The 21152-nt window shown below is 44.4% G+C and overlaps 1 protein-coding gene across 2 annotated transcripts; it reads left to right on the top strand.

The window, feature by feature from the left end:
- Positions 1–41: 41 nt before the first annotated feature.
- On the top strand, positions 42–9814 carry TGIF1 (TGFB induced factor homeobox 1). 2 transcript variants are annotated; one of them, XM_069779089.1, is made up of 3 exons: positions 42–487; positions 7184–7410; positions 8739–9814. In XM_069779089.1, the coding sequence occupies exons 1-3, from the start codon at positions 472–474 to the stop codon at positions 9303–9305; spliced, it is 810 nt and encodes a 269-aa protein (XP_069635190.1). In that variant the 5' UTR covers positions 42–471; the 3' UTR covers positions 9306–9814. The 2 variants fall into 2 exon arrangements, with proteins under 2 accessions (XP_069635190.1, XP_069635191.1); XM_069779090.1 differs by lacking the exon at positions 42–487 and adding an exon at positions 1590–1932.
- The last annotated feature ends 11338 nt before the right edge of the window (positions 9815–21152 follow it).

Genomic DNA, 21152 nt, shown 5'->3' with positions numbered 1-21152 from the left:
ACAGAGCCCCAGCAGCCCGGGAGGGGAGGGGTGGAGAGAGGAGGAGGAGGCAGCGCGGCAGCCGCGAGTGCCAGTGCAGCGCTCGGTTACTCGCCCGTACTCACTGCGGGGAGGTGGGGGAGGGCGGGCGCTGTGTACCTTTCCCTCCCGTGCCTTTGCTCACTTTAACAAGCCGGGGCCAATCGCCGGCAGAAAGGAACAAAGGGAAGGGGGGAGGGAAGCCCACCCCGGCAGCGGCCGCACCAGAAACCCCCCGGGGAGGCAGAGCCCTCCGGCTCCCGCTGACAGCAGCGCGGCCCCGGAGTGGGCGCCTGGCTCCGCGCCGGTGTTTCTTCTTCTTCGTCGCCGTCGTCGTCGTCGTCGTCCTCCTCCTCCTCCTCGACGAGTTTAAAGGGGGAGCGGCGTCCGGCAAAGAGAGAGAAACTTGGGTCGGTGTGCGGGGTGTCCGGCGGCTCGGTCCTCGCGATCAAGATGAAAAGTAAAAAAGGTAGTTGTGATGGGGTGTGTGCTGCCGCTGGGAGAAAGCGGGGTGCCCTGCGCCTCTTCTCTCCCTACGGAAACGGCTCGGAGGGGAAGGGGGGGGGTGTCTGTTGCCAAGCCGGACGGAGTCTGTTTTCCTTCTCTCCTCGTTCCTTTTCTCCCTAGTGCCCCCCGTCCCGCCCCGACCGAGCTCCCGTGGAAGATGGCAGTGGATGCTCCGCTCCCAGACAAAACACGCGGGGCTGTTGTTTGGAGGCGGCCGCCTCTCCGCGCCGCTGGCTCCCTGTCAAAAACACGTTCAGCCGCCCGCCTTATGCCTCCGCGAAGTTTTGTTTTCGCTCCCTCCACCGAGCCTTCCCCCCCCCTCCCTCCGCTAAACCGCTTTTTGTCTCTTTTCCGCACCGAGCCCCGCCGTCCCGCTGCCGGGGGGCGAGAGTGCGGGCCGTTTTCCCAACTTGGGGAGAGGAAAGCGGGGCCGCCCACAACTCCGACCGCGGCGATCCGCGGGCGCCTGGCAACTCTTTGTTCGCAGTGGGAGCGGGCACGCCAGCCGGGGGGGGGGGGAGCTCGGCAGGAGGGTCTCAAACCCCATCCGCGCCCTTGGCTGCGTTGTTTTGGTGAAAGTTGCTGCCTTTTTCTTCCTTTCATCACTTAAAACAGGGGCGGGGGCGGGGGTAAAAGTACAGAAGTTTCGACACAGTTAGGCTTAAAAGGAGGAAGACTTCCCCCCCTCCAATAAAAATAAGGCGCTGTAAGTTTCCTTTGTGTTAATTTACAAACAGACAAACTTTAGAGGATTGTTACTCTTCGTGGTTGTGGTGCTTTAAGTGCCTTCAAATTAGAGCTTGGCCACAAAGACGGGAACATGCTTTCAGATTTAACGCATCTGCGCTGGCTGGAAAGAAGTTGATAGCAAAGCAGTATCTTTTCAGTTGCGATTTAGCAGCCGGTAGTGTGGATGAAGGGTGTTTTGCATTCAAAGACCATTAAATTATCCGAAGTGGAGGGTTAGAGGGGAGCAGTGCGCATGTTCAGTACTCCAGAGTTGTGCTGTTTTTCCCCTACTACGCATTCCTGCGGCTGTATAGTAGAGCAGCTTCGCTCATTGTTGCTCCTTGGAGCAATTAATGCATATGTAGTTCGTGAAATCATTGGGCTGCTGGGAACGTGATGTATTAATATGGTTTGTAGCCCTCGTACGAAGCTTTGGACGTGCCACTCATCTAAGAGGAGCACACACAAAGGGAATTAAACCACAAAGACGAAGTTTAAACAGCGGTTTAACAGCGAAGCATTCCGATTTCCCGCAGGAGCGGGGCGCGTACGGCGCGTTTCAGCCTGCCTGGGAACTGCACGGATTTTTAGATTACAACATGTACTGCATACCAAGCTCGGCCGTCTGTGCCTAGAGACAGTGACAGCATTGACTTTAAAATGTTTCAGTCGCCTTAGGTAGGTTGAGATCCTTAACCTTATTGCAAGCAGTTGTGTGTTGGTTGTTTTTTTTTTTATGGTTTCACTGAATTAATTTAGCCCAGTTATTTTTAGGACATTCCTATGCTCCCTATTTGCACAGCAGTGGTGAGCTGGTTTCCTGTCTGCTGTTGCTTCCATTGTTCAGACTTCTCTCCCCGAGGGCAGCTGCTGGTTGGTGAAATACCAAGCTCCCTGCACTTTCAACTGTTGTTCTTGCCACCCCCGAAATAAATGCGTGTGAAAAACGCTGACGTAGTTTCTAGGTATGCATGTATAGGGCTTTGTGTGTGTGTGAGTGGTGGTGGGGGAGATCTGCTTTGAGGATTGCAAGTTCTGGGCTGAAACAATGGAAACAATGAAAGGTGACAGGCGGGAGGGAGAACTTTAGAGAGGGGCCATGGGCCTGGGGTTTGCCTGGCAGAAATTAAAAGGTGTGGAGACAAAGACGGAAACTTTTAAAAAGATGTTAGGGCTAGGGTGCCTTTGTTTTATTAAAGGTTGGGCTTGTAGTTATTTGTGACCTACTGGCATTTGAGGCTCATTCAATAAGTTACAAAGAGTGACTTTGTTACAGATTTCTTGCTTGCACTCTTAGAAAAATCCCGTTTGAAGAAAAAGAATGTATAGCACAGCCAAGTCTCGCCGCTTTAGAAGAGATAGAGCACAAGCTGTGAAATGCAGAGGAAAACAAATAAGCTGGTTCCTCAATTATGAAACTTACTCAGAGGAAAAAGTTTTCTTACTATGGAAATTCCCTTCTGCATCCTTGTAGTTCTTGGTTACTTACGAATAATTTCAAACCAATTTATTTCTGTTGCTGGCTTTTAAATTCACACTAAATTTTAGTTAGGTTTTTTGTTTGTGTATTGGATTTTTTGTTGTTGTTGGGGTGGTTTGTTTTTTTGGTTTTTTTTAAGCTATCAGGCTATGGATTAAAATCTTGAGGACTCTTCTGTGCATAGCTTCATTTACAAAAAATAACGTGATGGCAATCACTGAACATACTCAGCTTGTTAATTAGCTGATTTAGAATACAATCTCGTGAAGACACAGGCATGTGCTCAAGTTTATACATGTGAGGAATCCTACTGAACTTGGTTACTACAGGATTGGGGCCTTAGATGGGAACTGGTTCTGTTTATCTGTGCTCATAAAAGAAAAATCCAGTTTAAGAAATTCAGAGAGCCCTAAGGGGGTGGGGTGGAAGGTTTTCCATAAGGTGATTTTTGTCCATCCCCTCTCTGGAGGGCAGAGATTGTTCCTTGTGGTATACTTTGTCCTGTTTTGAATAACAATTGGCTTCTGCCACTTCCTCTGTGAAGCTCTTCCTCGATACAATGGGATAGTTGTTTGGGTTTTTTTTGATAGCCTAAATTTTTCATTTGCTTAACTTCCATTTCATTTGTCTCAGCCTCTCTAAATGCTCTGTCCTCCCCCTCAAAGTATTTCAGCGTGCCTTCTCAAGTAGCAGTAGTTTATTTTGAAATCAACTGTAGTCATCACTGTACTTTTCTACTCGAGTTGTTTCAAGCTGTTAACTGTTGGGTATTGAGCCTAGACTAGGGATCCTAGGTGTAATCTTCCCTGAGCTGATTACAGGAAGACCTGTAAAGTCTTTGGGCTGTGATACAATGAAACAGTTCATTCAATCATGTATATGACTTCAGCTGGGAAACCAGGAGGATAAAGTAATTTATAAAGAAGGGATGCTGATCATGTAGTTCTTAGGCCATTAATAGTGTGGACTGCTCATCTAAGTGGCGATGGCTGGAGTGGAGAACTGGGATTTTGTATTGTTTCTCAGACCTCTCTGCAAATGAACTTGTGCTGCTTTAATTACTCCTGTAAAAGCAGTTTTTCTGTTTAGATTAAGTGTATTTGGGAGGAGACATAGAATAACCTGGTACTAGCCTGCTTTTAAGGTGAAATAAATTAGTAGGTCAGCTGGGGCTACTTGTCGTGTCCACATGCCTTTATTCTGGGTGTAAATAACAGTAAGCCAATGGTCCAGTCGTGGAGCCTGGCCAGAAGCCTTTTCAGATGGGCCCTGTTAAAACAGGAAACCAGCAGCGAATAGCCTGATTACTAACAAGATGGAAAAACAAAGCTGGGTTGTAATCAGCAGGAATGCTTTAATGAAAACAGAGCCTTGACAGCAACAACGTGGCTCCTGCTCTAGTAAAAAGTATCAGCTGGGGTAGTGTGAGATTTCTAGCCATGACTTCCTGTTGCTGCTCGCTCTGTACTGCATCGGAGAGATCTGCCACAAGTTCAGAGGGCTGATCATCTATTTAAATGAGCTCATTTAAATGAGGAGAAGTTGTACTACACTGGGTTTCCTGCTTAACCAAAACCTGCTTTGTGCAACACTAACTTACTGTGTCAATTAATATGACAGACCAAGTGAACGGGTCAAAGGGCAGGCTCCGCTGTTGACTCATTTCTTGCTAGGTAGGTTACGGTTAGTCAGATGGCAACTTTTACTTTAGCAAAAGGTCTTGTTTGCAAAATAGAGAAACGTTTTTATGCTGCTGGTTTTCAGACAGTATTTTTTCACTTTTTTTGGGGGTGTGTGTGTGAAAAAGAGCAACAGTTCTAGAAGAAGTTTTGCTGTCAAATCAGTTTTCTCAAATTCAGAGAGATGCCTGTGGAGTCTTTTAGCTATGTGTTAGATCTTGGAGAGGTTGCTGCAGATGGGGTGGTGTGTGTCTGGAGGACTTGTTTTGCCATGTAAATATGGATTGCAAACCATTAGACACTTAGCTTCCTCATAGGAGTAGTTTCTTTGGCTTCTCTTCCCTCTTACTTCCAACCCTCACTGTTAGCCTCTCCCAGTTTTCCAAGGTCCTGTCTTGCTGCCTATTATATTTAAAAACAAACAAAACCCCCAACCCACTAAAGTGCTGCAACACTTCTGGTTTCTGACAAACAAGAACAGTGCACTTGAAAACATGGTCTGAATAGTGTAGGCTAGTTTTAGCTAGTTTTTAAATTCAATTTAAAAGGGATGAGCTGCTTTGCAGAGCTATCCTGTTGTCTGTGCAGGATCTTTGTTCCAAGAAGTTCTCCGCATGGCTCCAGGAGCCCATTGTGCAAGGCATGTTCTCAAGTTAGGTTGAAAGCCTGACAGCACTTTTCCATGAAGCTATGACAAATACAAAGCAGTTTGCTCAGAATCATTTTAAAGCAAACCTGACATACTTTCTACATGAATTAAGAACCTTTATCTTGTGTTTATCTTGTGTTGGCTATTTAAATATTGTCTATTGTTCCTGTTCCATGACTGGATAATTTATGTAGCTAATCATCACAGGAAAAAATTGGTATGTCAGTTTGATGTTTGTTGGTTACATAAATCATCAACTGGGGAAATGAAAACCATATTCAAGTAAGTTACTGAAGTAACTACACCAGGCAAATTACAGATTGATCATCCTGCTGGGAATGCTTGCATATCAAAAATATGTATTGAAATTTGGATGACTTAAACTAAATATAAGGATGTTGGAGCTATTCATAAATAGGGGAAGGAAAGAATAATTTACGATGTCAGCTTTGGCTAAAGTTTGAAAGTGTGGGGAAAGGTCTTCCTCTGCTCCCCCCCCCCCAACCCGCGCCAAGTATTGAAAACTTACACAGGCACACCTTTTTCCTTTCTTTCTGTGTTGTGGGGTTTTGTTTGTTTGTTTAAATGACATTAATTCCTCTATTTCTTTACTTATGGATATAACCATAGCTTTATATAGTTTTATACTTTCACAGGCATGCTTCTTGTATTTTAGGGCTGACTTTGTTTCCTTGAACAGAATTTTTGAATTGTGAGTGGTTGCCCACATAAAAATTTTACTTTTGACATTTAACTTGTTTTTACTATGAAGGTTTTTAGTTTTGATGTTATGAATGAGCAAGTTTCTTCTCCCCCCCATCTAAGTTCAAAACACAGAAAGATTAAAGGCTTGTTTTCCTTCTATAGCTTCTAGAAAATGCTTCTGAAAGCCAGTATAATTTCCCTTGAAATTAGTATTAAATAGTACTAGTTGAAAATGGGAGGTATCTTATTTGAATTTATATATAGTTCATAAGATTCCTAAAATTTCTGGTGAGCTTAACCTGATGAGTATTTAAAGCATGGTTTTCTTCGTATTTTACAGTACTATTTGTTTCCCAAGTGACTTGTATATCCCACCAAAGGAGTAGAATTGTAGTCTTCCTAACTATTGAATACTTAGTTGTTTGTTTTAATTTTATTGACATACCATAGCTTCATGTTACTAGTAGTGTGGTGTATAAATAAAGGGATAATCAGATTTTGAAATCTGTTCCTTCCTTTGTGTTGAAGGAAAAAGGTATGCAGTTAACTTGTAAATCTGAAGTCTTTGTAGTAAGTGTAGCATAGAGCACACATTTCCACAGATTAAAACGTGAGATGAAAACTATGAAGTTGAAAAAATAATCAGGATGCAAAGTGGTACATTTAAAACTAACTAACTAACCAACCCACCCAAACATTAAATGATTGTGATTCTTTGCTACCAAAGTGCAATTAAATTAAAGAAGTCCATCTCCTGATAAACTGGTGGACTCTTAGGTACCTGGTTTGTTCCTTTTCCTGCACTTTTTTTTTTCCTTCCTAAGTCAACATTCACTTGGGGGTGGGGGCAGACACAATTTTTCCTTTTCTTCTTTTTTTGTTCCATTAGTTTTTATTAATAGATCTGGAATGAGCTATTAATCTATAAAATCTACAAGCTATCTCTCCCAGGAGGGAAGCATCAGCATGTTAAGAAGTAATTAAATAACCCAACGCTTGCGTTGGGTGTTTTAAGTTCTTGCTTATTGACCTTTTACCCAGCCACTGGGTAGTTATCCTTGAAGAAGAGTGTTGGATGCATACCATAGCAAGCAAATTTGGACAATATTGGCATTAGATAGAAGCTATCTGATAACATGCAGCAGATGAAAGGTTGCCAGGGGAACAAGAAAATGAGGGTTTGCAGAGAAGAATTCCCCTAGGAACAGATCATTGGTGCTACTTTTTGTTCAGCTGACAGAAAAGCTACAGCTTGACAAGTTAACACTACAGGACAAATCTCCTGTATACGAGGCTATACCATGATTCATAGTAAAGACAGTTGATGTAATAAAAAGTGTCTGAACGATAGAATGCTGGAGCTGAGTAGTTTACGGGTTTAGGAGGCTGATTGTTCTTGTCTTCTTATAATTATAGGTGTAGTTGCAATATCAGGCAGTGAAACGGAGGATGATGACACTATGGAGGTCCCACTGGATCTTTCTTCATCTGCTGGCTCAGGCAAACGGAGGAGACGTGGCAACCTGCCCAAGGAATCCGTGCAGATTCTTCGGGACTGGCTATATGAGCACCGATACAATGCTTATCCTTCAGAGCAAGAAAAAGCGCTGTTATCCCGACAAACACACCTTTCCACACTACAGGTATTAAAAAAAAAAAGTAGTTCTTGCTTCAAAAGGAGCTGTTTTCTTCTTAATTTACCTGCGGTCTAGTCACTGATACAAATGTTTACACTGCATATGAGATTTCCTTTTTTTATTGTTACTCACTCTCCTTCTGACAGCACTTGTAAGGAGAAATACAAATGAATCGTGTGTTACGATGATCTTTGTTTATTGAGAATAAAATTACTTCTCTGGGAGAACAGACAGTCATGAATTCAAGCATGCATGCTAATTTTTGTGGAATTGGGCCCCAAAAGACATAAAGTGTCTGTATAAGGTAATTTATTGAGAGAAGAACATATTTATTTGTCAACAGAGGTTTTATGGTGATAGATAAGCAGCTTAACATATAACTCCTCTAAAACTGCCACTTGAGGCTCGTTCTTGTACAACATGCACGTATATAATTATGTGTATGATGACTTCCATTAAGATCAGTGGAACAACCTATATGGGATAGAGCTACTCAAGTGTGTTAGTATAGGTATGTGTGGTTAGTTTGGATTCTCATCCTGGGATAGTGCTGGCAGCTGTGAGGGCCCTTGGATGCATCATTTGTCTTCTGTGATCATCTTTGGTGGAATAGCTGTTGACAATTGCTGCTTTCCACCTCGTGGGAAGGTGGCTGCATGAGAACTTGAGTAAACCCTGGTTTGGTTTTGAGAGGCACTAAATATAGAGCGCTTCTCTTGACTTCTGGGTTTTATTTTTCCAGATTAATTCATTAGTACAAATTTCATAATTGGCTATAAAGTAAAATTTCCTTAATGTAACATCATAAAGAAAACCTCCTTTATGTAGTAAACAGAAAAAAAGACGTTAAGCTGTAAACTATCCTGTATCACCCAGGAAACTGGTTTGAAATTTAAACAAGGACAAACTTAAATGAGGTAATTCATGTTATGTCTGTCGACACAGTCAGTTGAACAAGGAAAATCAGTAACTATTTGTGGGAGGAGTGGCACTCTTCACAGAGAAAAGGTTTTCCTGTTGTTAATTAACCTAAGCTAGGGAACAATAGCTAATAGGTTAATGTGTGTGCACAGAGTTAAAACTAAACTCCTCCGTTTGGGCTAGCAGTCTTCAGATGTGCCAGGGCTTTCTGTAACAGGAGTGGAGAGCCAGGGGCAGAGCCAGGGCGAGGGAAGGGCCTTTGCCAGGCATGTCAGAACTTGTCAGTAGGTCTCTCTCTTGTTCTGCAGTTAAGGAAACTGCTTGGAGGGGTTCATTAATCTAACCCAATGACTCTAATGGCACATAGTTGGAAATGAATGAAGGTAGAAATTAAGATGTCATTATATTCCCAGGTCTGCAACTGGTTTATCAATGCACGCCGCAGGCTTTTACCTGACATGCTGAGGAAGGATGGCAAAGACCCAAATCAGTTCACTATCTCACGGCGAGGGACCAAGCTTCCTGAGGGCGGCCTGGTGGAGTCTTCCATCAGCACAAAGAACTACATTCCCTTGCTGGAGGAGACTGCCTTCCTTCCCACTGCTGCACCAGTCGGCAAGACTGTGTCCTCTTCCAAGCTGGCTTCCCCGGGATCGGTCCTGGCTCGGCCGTCGGTGATTTGCCACACGACTGTGACTGCATTGAAGGACACCCCTTTCCACTTTTGCCAGCCAGCTGATGTAGGCCAGACCACGGACCTGCAGCAGCCCCCGGCCAATGGCTTCACAGACAACTCCCTCTCCTACCATGAGGACGCCTCTAAACTGGGACCTGGTGCAAACACACAAAGTGGGCTCTTTAACACTCCTCCTCCAACACCACCAGACCTTAACCAGGATTTTAGTGGATTTCAGCTACTGGTGGATGTTGCACTCAAAAGGGCGGCAGAGATGGAGTTGCAGGCGAAACTTATGGCCTAAATCCCTTTCCTTCTCCTTCCCCATTATGTTTTTCCAGGCAGGGATCTAACAGCTGTGTGGTTATTGCCACCACACAATATCAAAAGACTTCACTGCATTATTATTATTATTTTTTTATTAATCTTATTTGCACAAGGGATTGCTGAAATGAAGCTTCCTGTCACTGAGATGGTCTTCAGTGGAATATGGTCATTCCAAGAATTATAAACTTAAAGCTACTGTAGAAAGAAAGGGTTGTGTGTTTTTTTGTTTTGTTTTGTTTTTTTTTTTTTAATGTTTTCTTTGTAGGCTTTTCATAATGTGAGATGGTTCCCAAGATCATGTGATTTGTTTTTGTTTCTTTCAGACTGTGCAATATCTAGTAATGATATAGAGTCTTCTTATCATTCCCATGCGGAACACAATATACCGACATGCTGTCTAAAATAAATTTTCAATTTTTTTAACAATATGAACTTTGGATGATTATGCTTTTTTCCCATAATGTAATAAAATATTTTCTTTAAAAATGGGTGCATACAGAGTATTTTGTTGAATACGAGCTTTGCAGAAAACACAGCTTTACTCTTGAAATAAATGGAAGTTAGAAATATTTTTGAGCTCACACTGACTCTGTTTGGTTTAGAGAGCTATGCTAGCAGTTGTTGTTAACCAGATGTTTAAAGGAATACCGAAAAGTGGGCCAGAAGTACCTGACCATGTTCTGTTATGCTGAAATTTTTTAAAGGGGTGAAAAGGAGCTATGTAGGCAACTCTCACTACATTTCAGGGGGATATCTTAGGCCCCTCTAAGAGTTCCAGCTTTTGGCTCCTAGAAATACTTTAGGGCTGGGAAATGTGACAGCCTATGGGGAAGTTCTCCTGAAGATGAAATGAGGCCAGAAGAGGGGTTGGGGCAAGCGTTCTTTGGGGGACTTTGTGATACAGCTCCTAGACATCACTGGTGACAAATTTTGAGCGCGGAGGACAAGGGGTCCCACTCTTACTCTTCCTGGACTAGCAATGAAAAGGGTTTGACTCAGTAATTCTAGTAGACTAAAATAGAAGAGACTGTATTGGGTGGAAATCTATGAGTTCTGGGAGCCAGGTATTGGAAAGGTACTTAAACAGATGATTGATTAAGATTTAGAATAGATCCCTATTGTATTGGGCTATATTTTGGCCAACAGAATCTAAGTTACCTTTCAGAAAAGGACTTTGCTGTCAAAATGACTTATTACTGAAAAATGCGAAGACTTGAAGCTCACATTTCAACTTACTTGAATGTCAGTCACCCACCCTTATCCTTCCAACAACAGTGAAATAAGAGACCTCTAGGGGAAAAATCAGTTCCAGCTAATCCTTAAAAACAAACCAGTTGTCTGTTTGGGAGGTTGGGGGAGGGCTTTGTGGAGCAGGAGAGCTGACGAATTTAAGGATATCATTATGAGTAGAAGACTGCAATATTCAGACTGTAGTGTTTATGCATTTTGTTTTGCTGTAGCCTTTATCTTTTTTTAGTGTCAGAAATACTCTTTATTTGTTCTCTGGAGTACTCTTTGGAATTATATTGAACGTCTGCCTTTCTTTAACCTTCAAGTTTAAAATCAATGATTATATTTTAAAAAAGGCAAATAGTAAACACTGTGGCTTTCTCATGTCTGCATCAGCTTCAGTAACACAGTCATCCTAATATACTGTATGAATATATAATTTTTTTTTAATACTTTCTGTTGAAATAAAGCTAGAAAAAATAATTTTGAACATAGCCAGAGATGGCTGTATACTTTGTCTTCGAGGAATAGCATGTGAGTCCAGAAAGAGCCTTGTGTCTCGTCTCTTTCGACACACTGTACTTGATACTTCTGGGCTATTTTTCTGGGATACCTATGTATGTTTTTTTAGTTGTTTGTTTGATTTTTTTAATGGCTAATTATAAAATAAAATGGAAGTACCTTTTTGTGTAGCTGTGAGGTCAATGTTGAGGGAAAAGTTGGTCAATGGACATCCTTTTGTGGCACAGATGATTGTTCTCAAAGGGTGCTAGGCACCCAAAGAGGAGTGTCATCTTTGGTAAAGGCTTGGAAGATGCTTCCTTGTCCGCATGTAGGAAGGAACTTTATTGCAACACTCCTTAAGCCCATGCCTCAAGCTCTGACAAAGGAAAAACAACCTCATGCAAATACGTTTGCATTGTTTGATTTAAGTTGTTTGACTTTCAAAGCATGTTGCTGGTGTGCTGTGGGGTAAAGAAAAAGTGGGGGACTTGAATCATTAAAGCATATTCTCAGAGATCTTTACTCTTCGCTACTCTGCCCTTTAAAATAAAAAAAAAGTCAGCAAGTTTAGGAAAAAAAATTGAGCTTTGCTGGCTGAGCTGACTAGTTCTGTAATTCCACTAGAACAGCTGCAGTACTGAAAATGAAAATAGGATGAGGAAGAAAGCTGTTGCCATTCAGGTTAACAGTTTACATTGAAAGTAAAAGCCTGTGGTCTCTGTGCTGTCTTCATTTACCATTATGCCACACAAAATGGCATTAGTGTATCTGAGCACCAAAGTCCTGCCGATGTGATGAGCACTGCGTTTCCATTTTGCTGACTGACTTACACTGGGGACTTTACTAGTGACCAGTTTTGCTTGAGGCCAATTTTTTTTTTTTTTTTTTATTATTACTTGTGTGAAGGTTACACCTAGAAGTTCAGCTGTAGTCATAAGCCAAACCTCTTTGGCTGAGTAGCACCTGGCACGCTGTGTAAAAGCTTTTCCCTGCCCTGAGGTGTTATTTAACTTGGAGGAAGAAAATGACTTCTATTGAGTACCCACTAAAATATCAGAAGGGAGTTTCTGCTTTCCTATAATCTAGCACTGATAGTTTTGGTGCAGGCTATTGAAGTTTGCCTGAACCTATTCTTTCAGAGCAGAAACTTGAAGTAACTCCAGATAAAATTATCAAAGGTAGGTAGACGTAGGGCATCAGGTGGAGCTAAGATCCAGAACTGAGCAGAAGTCCTAGTAACAAACTGAAGGCTTCATGTGCCAGTCACTCATCCCTGGTAGAGCAAATCAAAAGTTTATTTCTGGAAACTTGTTTTACCATGGAATAAGGAAAAAAAAAAACAGTAGAAAGAAACAATGAGACACCACTGGCAGTTTTGCTGTTCTTGCAGCAGTGATAAACCTAATTGCAAGGCAGCTGTGTCAAAAAACGCGACCTCTGACTGAAAACACACATTTAGGTTGACTCTGAAGATGAAGGGAAGGCGTTGCCATGTGTTACTGGAGACTGCGTGGCCAACCGGGGTGTAAGTGAGCTGAGAGGTATGGCAAATCTATGCTAGGGAAAACGGCTCACACACAGACTTCATCAACCTTGTTTTCATGGCTTTTGTGTCTTGTAAACAAGTCATGGCAGCTGCATGTGATAAATCTCTGTACAGAGTAAAATAATTACAGTAGGGAGGGAATCTTGAGACTGGCGTCACTGCCTGTGTGTACGGGGGGTGGCGTCTCACTGCCTGTTTGCGGGGGTGGGCTTGTGGTATCTGACAAGTCTCCCAGCTTCTGCCATGAGGTCTATGTACACGTCTATAAAACTGTTGAAGCTGTAACAGCTGGCCTCAGGTGCTATGGGGGAGGGAAGGGGCACAGGGAGAGCATGAAACTGGGATAACTCGCTTCGGGATGGCAGTGCAGCCCATCTGCAAGCTCCCGGGTGGTGCTGGCTCTGGCCAGAGGGATGCTGCTACCCAGGCAGAGCGGTGCTGGCAATAACCTCACTGGAAAAGGGGTGGCAGGAGAAAGTAAGCAGAAACGGGGGAGAGAGCCTGTGGGGGGTGGTGGGGAAGGATCACGATTTTCCCCTTGGAGAGAAGGGAAGCCTGCAGTGGGAAGCTCAGCCTGCAGAAGGTGCGGTGCAGCTGGAAGCCCAGGTGCACCATGACCCTGTTAAGTGTCACTTTTGTACCTATGGTATTTAGGCCATTTGCAGTTAACTGTGTGCTGCCCATCGAAGTCTGTTTTCATTCATCATTTTTCTCACAGCAATTACGCAGTTTTCTTGTTAATGCTTAAAGCCTATTCCTGGAGTACTTCGTAGTTCCTTTAAAGGTCATTTGGGTTTTCTTTTTTTCTTTCTCTTCTTGGCATCTTGCAGTTGTCAACTTCCCTCCTGGCTTTTGCCAAATAGGGATTACTGGCACGAATACAGTGCATGTTCACTTTTCAGGACATTACTTGTTTTAAGCCTCTTGTTCACCAATTGCCAGAGTTGTTTCATCTCTATCCTGTTTTGCTGGTTCAGCGGGCTCTTCTCCCATGAGCTCCAGCATTCAGACTGAAGGAAAAGAGATTAGATTAGCCACTCACTCTAGCAAGATGTCACTTAAAGGTGTTCCAGACATAATAATTGCATCCATGTGTTCTGTATGCAGTTTGGTGTCTATTCCAGTCCCTATCATGACAATGAGTGCCTGCAGTTCTGCACACAGAGAAAATCACATAAAGTAATGCTAGCTATATTACAAAGTCAAAAATCAAGACTACCTCCTCCATCTAAATTTTGCACGCATTCCTGCTGACAGTTCAAAGCCATGGCATTTAGCCATTTTGCTCACCTTTCCCTTTGAAACTGGCTTTACGTGCCTTAAAAATCCCTTTTCTTTCTGAACCTTTCTAACGCCTTCAGCTCTCAGGCATGGGGTCTGGGACACAAACTGGCAACCATCACAAGTCTTGCTACACAGGCTTGCATACTAGGGTAGCTTCCAACAACAGATAAACTGCACAGCCCTTTGTAGCACTGCAATGCTGCCTCGCTGTGTAATATGAATCACAGTTCCTGAAGCTGATGCAGATACGAATAAATCACATCTGCCTCCCAGCTAATCCCTGTTCCACTGGATAGCACGGTTTCTGCCAAATTTCATGTGCTTCCACTGACAAACATAGCGTTGATCTTTCAGCTGCTTATGCCAATGCCTAATAAACCTGTAAAGATGCACACAGGTAGCAGTGCTTTGAATGAGTGACTTAACTAGCGGGCAGGTGGCAGCTTGTGAGGATGGGCTGAATGAGTGCAGCTGACAACTACCTAACCCTGTTTATTCTTGGACAACATCTCTGGGACCACGGATGAGGGCTGTGGCTGCTTTCTCTAATTGCAGCCTAGCCAGTGCCTGCCCTGGGCAGTGAGCCCTGTCTCTAGGTGTGTAGCAACATGATCCTCTCACAGCAAAGAACCCTTGTCCGAGCATATATAAACCCTACATGTGGCTTTTGTTGTGAGCCTTCCATCACATCATTCAGTGGACGATGAAGAGGATCGAGCTGACTGCAGCAACAGCAGGTCAATCCCAGTGCTGTGGGTTTTGCAGTAGTATATATGTTTGCGTGACTTCTCTGAGTCTCTCCCTCTCTGCACCATTGCCATGCTGATGGTGAAATACTGCCCTGGCAAGTGGTCCTGGAGCTTCTCCGTCAGTGATATTTCACGGGCTGGCAGGGCTCAGCTTGTTTTTGAGAAGATTCATTTTTATCAGTAGTAAGGAAATAATTCCCAATTATGAGACCTCTATGTTTTACCAGTGTAGTATTCAATAAATATACAGAAAATGTTTGGTCCCACCTCTGAAGTCCCTACAGTCTAATAGCTCTTTGCGAAATGATGTGTCATACACTTCAAGCCTGCTGTTGCTTCCTCCCCTACAAACAAACACTTAAGGTCAGAGTGGCTTACATTAGGGAAAAACCCTTCAGTTTCTTTAACTGATGTATCCTATCTAGTTTCAGCATAAAACTGAGTATTCTTTCATAACTCAACTTTGCCTCTAGCATCCTAGCTCTTCTGCAGGAGCAAAATTGTTTTCTGTTGATTGGTGAACAGATTTTAGTGCTTGGCTGGGGGCTTTTGGCCTTTTGACCTCTCCTTTAGAAGCTGTTGATGGAAAAGACAATTTTGATCGTAACTTACCACCAGCTTACAGATTTTACCATGACACTATATATATATATATATTCTATTAAGGATGCTATATATGGTACTGGTATTTTTATACATATATAAAACCCCCAAATCATTTGACTGTCTGTGGGAAGAATGTAATGTCCTCCAGCTTGCTTTTATGGATTTGTATAGCTTGTCTTGGAAATTGTTCTGGATAGCAGATACATAACTGATGGTAAGGATCACAACAGTTTTGTAATTTTCCTGAGTGAGTGTTCAGCTGTTTTGCCAGAGCCTGTAATTTCACTTCCTTTTCTAGCCTGCAATGTTCTGATTGCCTGACCTTGTGCCGAATGTCTGTCTTTGTTTTCTTTTGTACTTCTAGTCTCATTCCTTGTTTGAACTCTCCCTCTATCATCGCTCTCCCTGTTTGACTTCAGAGTGCTTACATAATATCATGCACAGTCCATTTAACTAGGTTAGAGATTATTTTGAATAGTTTTGTACTGTTTTAAAAGTCACCTGATCCTTGCTACCCCTCTAAACTAACCACAACAGCAAATCTTGTTCTGATGCAAACAAATCAACTTCTGTTCATGAGAGAAAGCACATCTTCCCTATGTAGATAGCTCGGCTTTTTTCAAACTTCTGCTTTCTGTGCTGTGACAGTGGTAAGATAGAAGCGATTAGTAGTAAAATCCATTGGGCATTTTCAAAAACGGAGGGATTGTTTTTAGTTTCGCGTTGATGGCATTTCTAGTTTCAGCACAGTCCTGACTCTGCTGCCACAGGCCTTCCGCAGGTGGATGTCCCGCCAGGTGAGGTGTGAAGCAGACATTCTTCTGCCAACCTCAACTGAAAGGTTAGTTCAGGTTATCATATTAAAAGCTACTTAGGCAGTTGCTGCTGTAACTCATTCTTCATGTTAACTTCAGCTGGCTTGTGTTCAGCCAAGGTATTTCTAGTGATGTGCTGCCAACTTTCTCCAAGGGCTTCCTCAAAAATCTTTCTTCCTTAGCTGGTGATATATGGAAAAAGCCTCCTGTAAATATGTCCTTTTAGTGTATAGATTTACATCTGCAAAGCACACACTGTCTGTTGTAAAGCTACCAGTCCCTCGACCTCCCTTCCTCCATCAAACCAGGCCTCCTTGACCCCCTGCTCCCTCCATCCTGCCATAAGCAGCTTCAGCCATCTTCATCTCCTTGCCTACTGGGACTTGTCACTATATCAGCCACCCTGGCCCTGGGGGCTGTCCCAACGTTTCTGGAGGCTGCTCAGATGCAGACAGCCTCCTTCATTGCCTGGTTAGTGAAATAATAGATGTGCTCTGGGTCTTTGAGAGACACCTGGTCTTATTTCTCACCTACTGTGTCCATGACGCTTGAGGCGGGGGGGAGTGTCACAGTCACCCTCTGAAGGGAGAGTGGCATCCCCTACTGTCTCTTTAGACCCTAGGAAGAGGTGGTGGGAACGTGGGCAGACAGGTCTTTCCATGGGAGAATTCCCACTCAGTCCCAGTCCTGCAACACCTTATTCCTTCACCTGGATGTGATCATGGGAGCAGTGGAAGCAGTCCCCCAGGCCAGAAGGGTGCTGGTGGTCTCAGGGAGGGCAGCACAAGGAGCCTAGCTGGGGAGTGTGCCAGCAGCCAGCACCACTCTCTAAGCTTCCTCTCTTGTGGCAACTTGAATTTAAATAAGCAGCACACATGGAGATTTGGGGAGTGGCATCACTTTCTCTCCTATTTATACTGATAAGCAACAGGTATTTTTACTGTGAGAAATTTAATTTCCTTTTCTTTCAAATGCAGTGATACAGAAGGTCAGGTTTCCTTCCACAGGATCGGAGGAGCAAGGAGGGGACCGGCTGATGCCCACGTTAGCCAGACTCTCCCCGTCTGGCAGAATTGACTCATCAGTGGTGTGACCCCGCTGCTCTGTGATGCTTGTTGAGATCAGGGGGAGTTTGGCTTTAGATCCTCTACTTCCCTGAAGATTTTCCTTTAATCCTTGCCTTACCCCAGCCCTCTTCCATGTTTGCTAGCTGGTCTGGGCTGAAGCAGGCTGCCCCGGATGCCTTCCCCAATGCCTGTGGGCTCCCGTGGCAGGGTGTGGGGAGCTGCAGAGCTGGAGCTGCTCCCTCCACCTGGGGCTAATTATGCACTGCTTCCTCTCCAGCTGCCAGGGACCTGGACGGAGAGCGGAGAAATTGCATGTGAGGCGCTTGTAAAAGCCACAGCCCGGCCCTTGGTGCCTCTGCTCCTTCTGCCATTGAAGGAAGAGCTGGCTGAGCCTCCCTCCCTGCAGGATGCACTTCCTGCCCGATGAAATCCCCTGCTGCAAGGCAGCCCGGGAGACCCACCTTGGGGATTTTAAACTGTGGCCAGTCAGCGCGGACTGGGTACACGACGAGAACTACAGGTTTTGAGAAAGCCCTAATAACTTTTTGATTATGTGTAAGAAAAAATAAATAACCCTTCCTGCTCCTCAGCTCTGTGGTTTGCCTAAACTCACTTCCCTGGGATACATCAGAGTTTGATCTTTAAGAAATGATATTCAAAAAGCCCACGTGTAAAAACGTAACTGTTCTAGCGATAGGATTGTAATCTGCCTTTGATCCTGTAAACTGTTGAACCACAACTCTCTCTGTTGCCCAAGGACTGCAGGAAATGTACACAGGTGTATGCAAATTTCTAGGAGAAGGAATGTTTTGCAGGGCTGGGAGGTGGGGGAAGATGGCTCTTGCTGCAATTCTCAGTTTCTGGATTGCAGCTGAACAGTTTGGCAGTCCTGATGCTCTCCTGTATTACCCTGCTGCCGGTTCCCTCAGCTTCTACCCCTCACTGCTCGCCGCCCAGTTGTGCAAGCCTGGAACTGTGAGATTTTTCAGAGCTCTTCTAAAGTACACTGGTGGCATTTACAAGCAGAGTCTGTGAACTTGGTCCTTTGGCTGTGTTTTTCTCCAAACTGCCACAGAGACTGCGATGTGCGCAGAGTCTGTGAACTTGGTCCTTTGGCTGTGTTTTTCTCCAAACTGCCACAGAGACTGCGATGTGCATCTTTCACTTCTAAATCCCCATGACTTTTGCCGGTTGGGGGATATTTGCAGAGGGGCGGGTGAATCTGGCAGTAAGAGACAGAACAATTTATTTGGGAACCTTGAGGGGAGCCAAGACTACACCAGAGCCCAACCAAGGCAGGACGCAGCAACAACACAGTGGGGGCACAGCCCACAGCTGGGGAGTTGTCAGGCAGGACTTTAATTTTGTGTAAAATGTGAATTTTCCTCTTTCCCAGACTTGTAAAAGAATACTCAAACCCTTGTAGAAAGGCAGGTTGCGTGTAGTGTGGGAGTACATCCATCTCCACATTTGAAACAAATGCGCTTTACATCCTAACCCTGGCTCAGGGTAGCAGATCCTGCTAAAAAATAAAAATAAAAATAGAGATCCCTTGATCCTTTCTCCGTTTTTTTTGTTTGTTTGTTTGTTTTGGGTTTTTTTGTATGTAAGCCAAGTGACATGACACTGGACTTTGGTACTTCACCTGATTTATTTTAATTTGCATGTTGAAGAAAGCTGTCAAAAGGGCAGGATGAGCCCTCTATCGCCCAGCCGCCCTGGCAGGACTCCCCTGGCAGCCGTGGTGCCGTGCCGTGCCGTGCCAGGGGAGGTTGTGCTGTGACCAGAGAATGGCCCAGCATTTTTCATAGGCCACATGTGCCGTGCAGGTACGGGGCTTTGCACACCAGAATGTGGGGCAGCGCTGCCTCAGCTGGGCACGGGTTTGTTTTGCTGTTTCTGTTTGTTTTTTTCACCTCAGTGATAATTCTTACCCAATGCCCGATCTCTGCTCTATGTACTTTACTACTCCTTGTGATAATCAAAATCCGGCCCTGAACTTTTTCACTACAAAGGAAACAAGAACTTTGCCCCATTGGCCGTTCACAGGGCATCCGGCAATGCTGCAGTCTTTTCTCACGTGTGAAAAAACCCAAAGTCTGTGGAAATCAAGGTTACGCTGATGTCAGAACACTTACTGGTTTTTCACTGGTGTGGATGGAGATCAGGTGCTTTGACATGAGATTTCTGGTGTCAGTCTCCTCTTAAAAAAGAGAAGGCACCCAACTGGTCGTTGGAAACAAACCTATAAATGCCAGGATCACCAATAACACACTGTATACAGCTCAAAGTGCAACCTGTGATGGGCAAGTGCTGAAATATTAACCAGGCCTTGGGACACTGTCTGTCGTCGCCACTTGGTGCCCACCCCATCGCTCCCATGAGCAGGGAACGAGGGCTGCACTATTATTACCCCGTGTGGAGAAAGGGCGCAGTGGTGTTTGCGCAGTGCAGATGGAAGCACTGGCAGCGGCCCCGAGGCATTGTGTGTACGGCGGTGGGGGCAGCAATAAAAAGGCACAAGCTTCCCCATGCGGGGAAGAGGGAGAGGCCGAGAGCTTCAATCTCAGTTTCCGACTGTTGTTGAAGTGCTCTGGCAAGCAATGCATTGGTGGCAGTAGTGTGAGGCCATCCTTCCACGTGCAGGTACATGCATACATCCTTCCATGTTTGCAGGTACAACCTGCCTGTGGGTGAAACCCCCGACTCTAAGCCTCCCTCTTGCCCCAAATGAGGTAAACCTTGTGGGAAGAACAAATATCATTTATGAAATTGAGGGCTACAATGGCAGGGGAAAAGGGAAATGCTAGAGATGCTTCTCGGCCCACATCTCAGGTGATTTGGATCTGGGTGGTGTTTTGTTGGTGGATATTTTTAACACTGGTGAGCTGTCCTGGAGATCGGACGAGGAGATATGAGGAGCCAGAAACTGTTTCTGAGCACTCCAGTGTTGTAATCACATTACTGCTCCCTGAGCTCAGCTGACACAGGAGACCGGTAAACATCTCCTGCTGCCTGGGTAGGTGACAGTACATAAATCTTCAGAGCACCCTGAGGAATAACAAGTCTTTTGCAACTTTGCCTTTGAACTCTGAAGGAGTTGTGTGTGTTCATGATGGATGGTGGCAGTGCCCGGCCGTACTCCAAGGGGCAGTGCAGCTCCTGACTCCCTTGCAGAGGTTTTATCCTCACCTGGAGGAAGGGTATAGCCAAGCTGTGCGCCAGTGCTGACACTCACAGCTGTAGAAGCTGTAATTTCCTTTCCAAACACCGGCTCCCTCAGCAAGGAGCTTGCAGCCGTATTGCATGCTTGGCGTTGGGCCAGAAGCTGTTCCTATAGTGTCTGCTCATACTATATACATGCGTAATGTTAACTTGCCTGATTCCCGCTGTGGGGTTCTTCACAACCACTACCGCATATCCGTGTCTTATCAGTGGGGTGGCTTTGGGAGCAACCTCTTCCATTAAGGCTTAGAGTGAGTTTACCTTACAGCGTGTCCCCATTCAGGAGCAGCAAAGCGATGCCTTGCCCTGCTCCTGCAGAATCACTGTTACCTGGCAAGGGTTTGGGAACCGTGAGATCATTTTTTATTGTAGTATATTACCGCTGCAGAAAAAGTATTGGATTTTGGGTTTATATCAAAAGACTATTTCTTGGTGAGGATGATAAAGTCTTTAGGTATAGGACTTTGCCTTCACAGCTCTTTGTAAAGTAGTTGCTCTCCTAGTAGTGGCAAAAGAAAGGACATGCTCATTTATGATGCTTTAAATCATCCAGTTCATTTCCAAAGACAAATAACAAAATTGTAGCAGACAGCTCTGGTGCAGGGCTCCTTCTTGGATTGTAAACACTGCAAGACAGAAACCATCAATTTTTGCAGTGTTCAGCCCAGCACAGCGCAGCTTTTCTAGTGGGAGCTTTGGAGGCACACTAATAGGAATATTAAATCACACTGAATATATTCTTACAATATTTACAATTTAACAATAACCATGCACGTGTGTGCCCAACACTGTGGATTG

Source organism: Haliaeetus albicilla, chromosome 3 (genome assembly GCF_947461875.1).
Source record: "Haliaeetus albicilla chromosome 3, bHalAlb1.1, whole genome shotgun sequence".
In the NCBI taxonomy this organism is placed as follows: domain Eukaryota; kingdom Metazoa; phylum Chordata; class Aves; order Accipitriformes; family Accipitridae; genus Haliaeetus; species Haliaeetus albicilla.
This window is presented reverse-complemented; position numbering and strand designations above follow the sequence as displayed.

Bases quoted from the DNA above. Each gene is read 5' to 3' on its own strand.
- TGIF1 (XM_069779089.1), top strand. The intron at 7,411-8,738 runs GTATTAAAAAAA...TTATATTCCCAG, and splicing joins CACACCTTTCCACACTACAG to GTCTGCAACTGGTTTATCAA.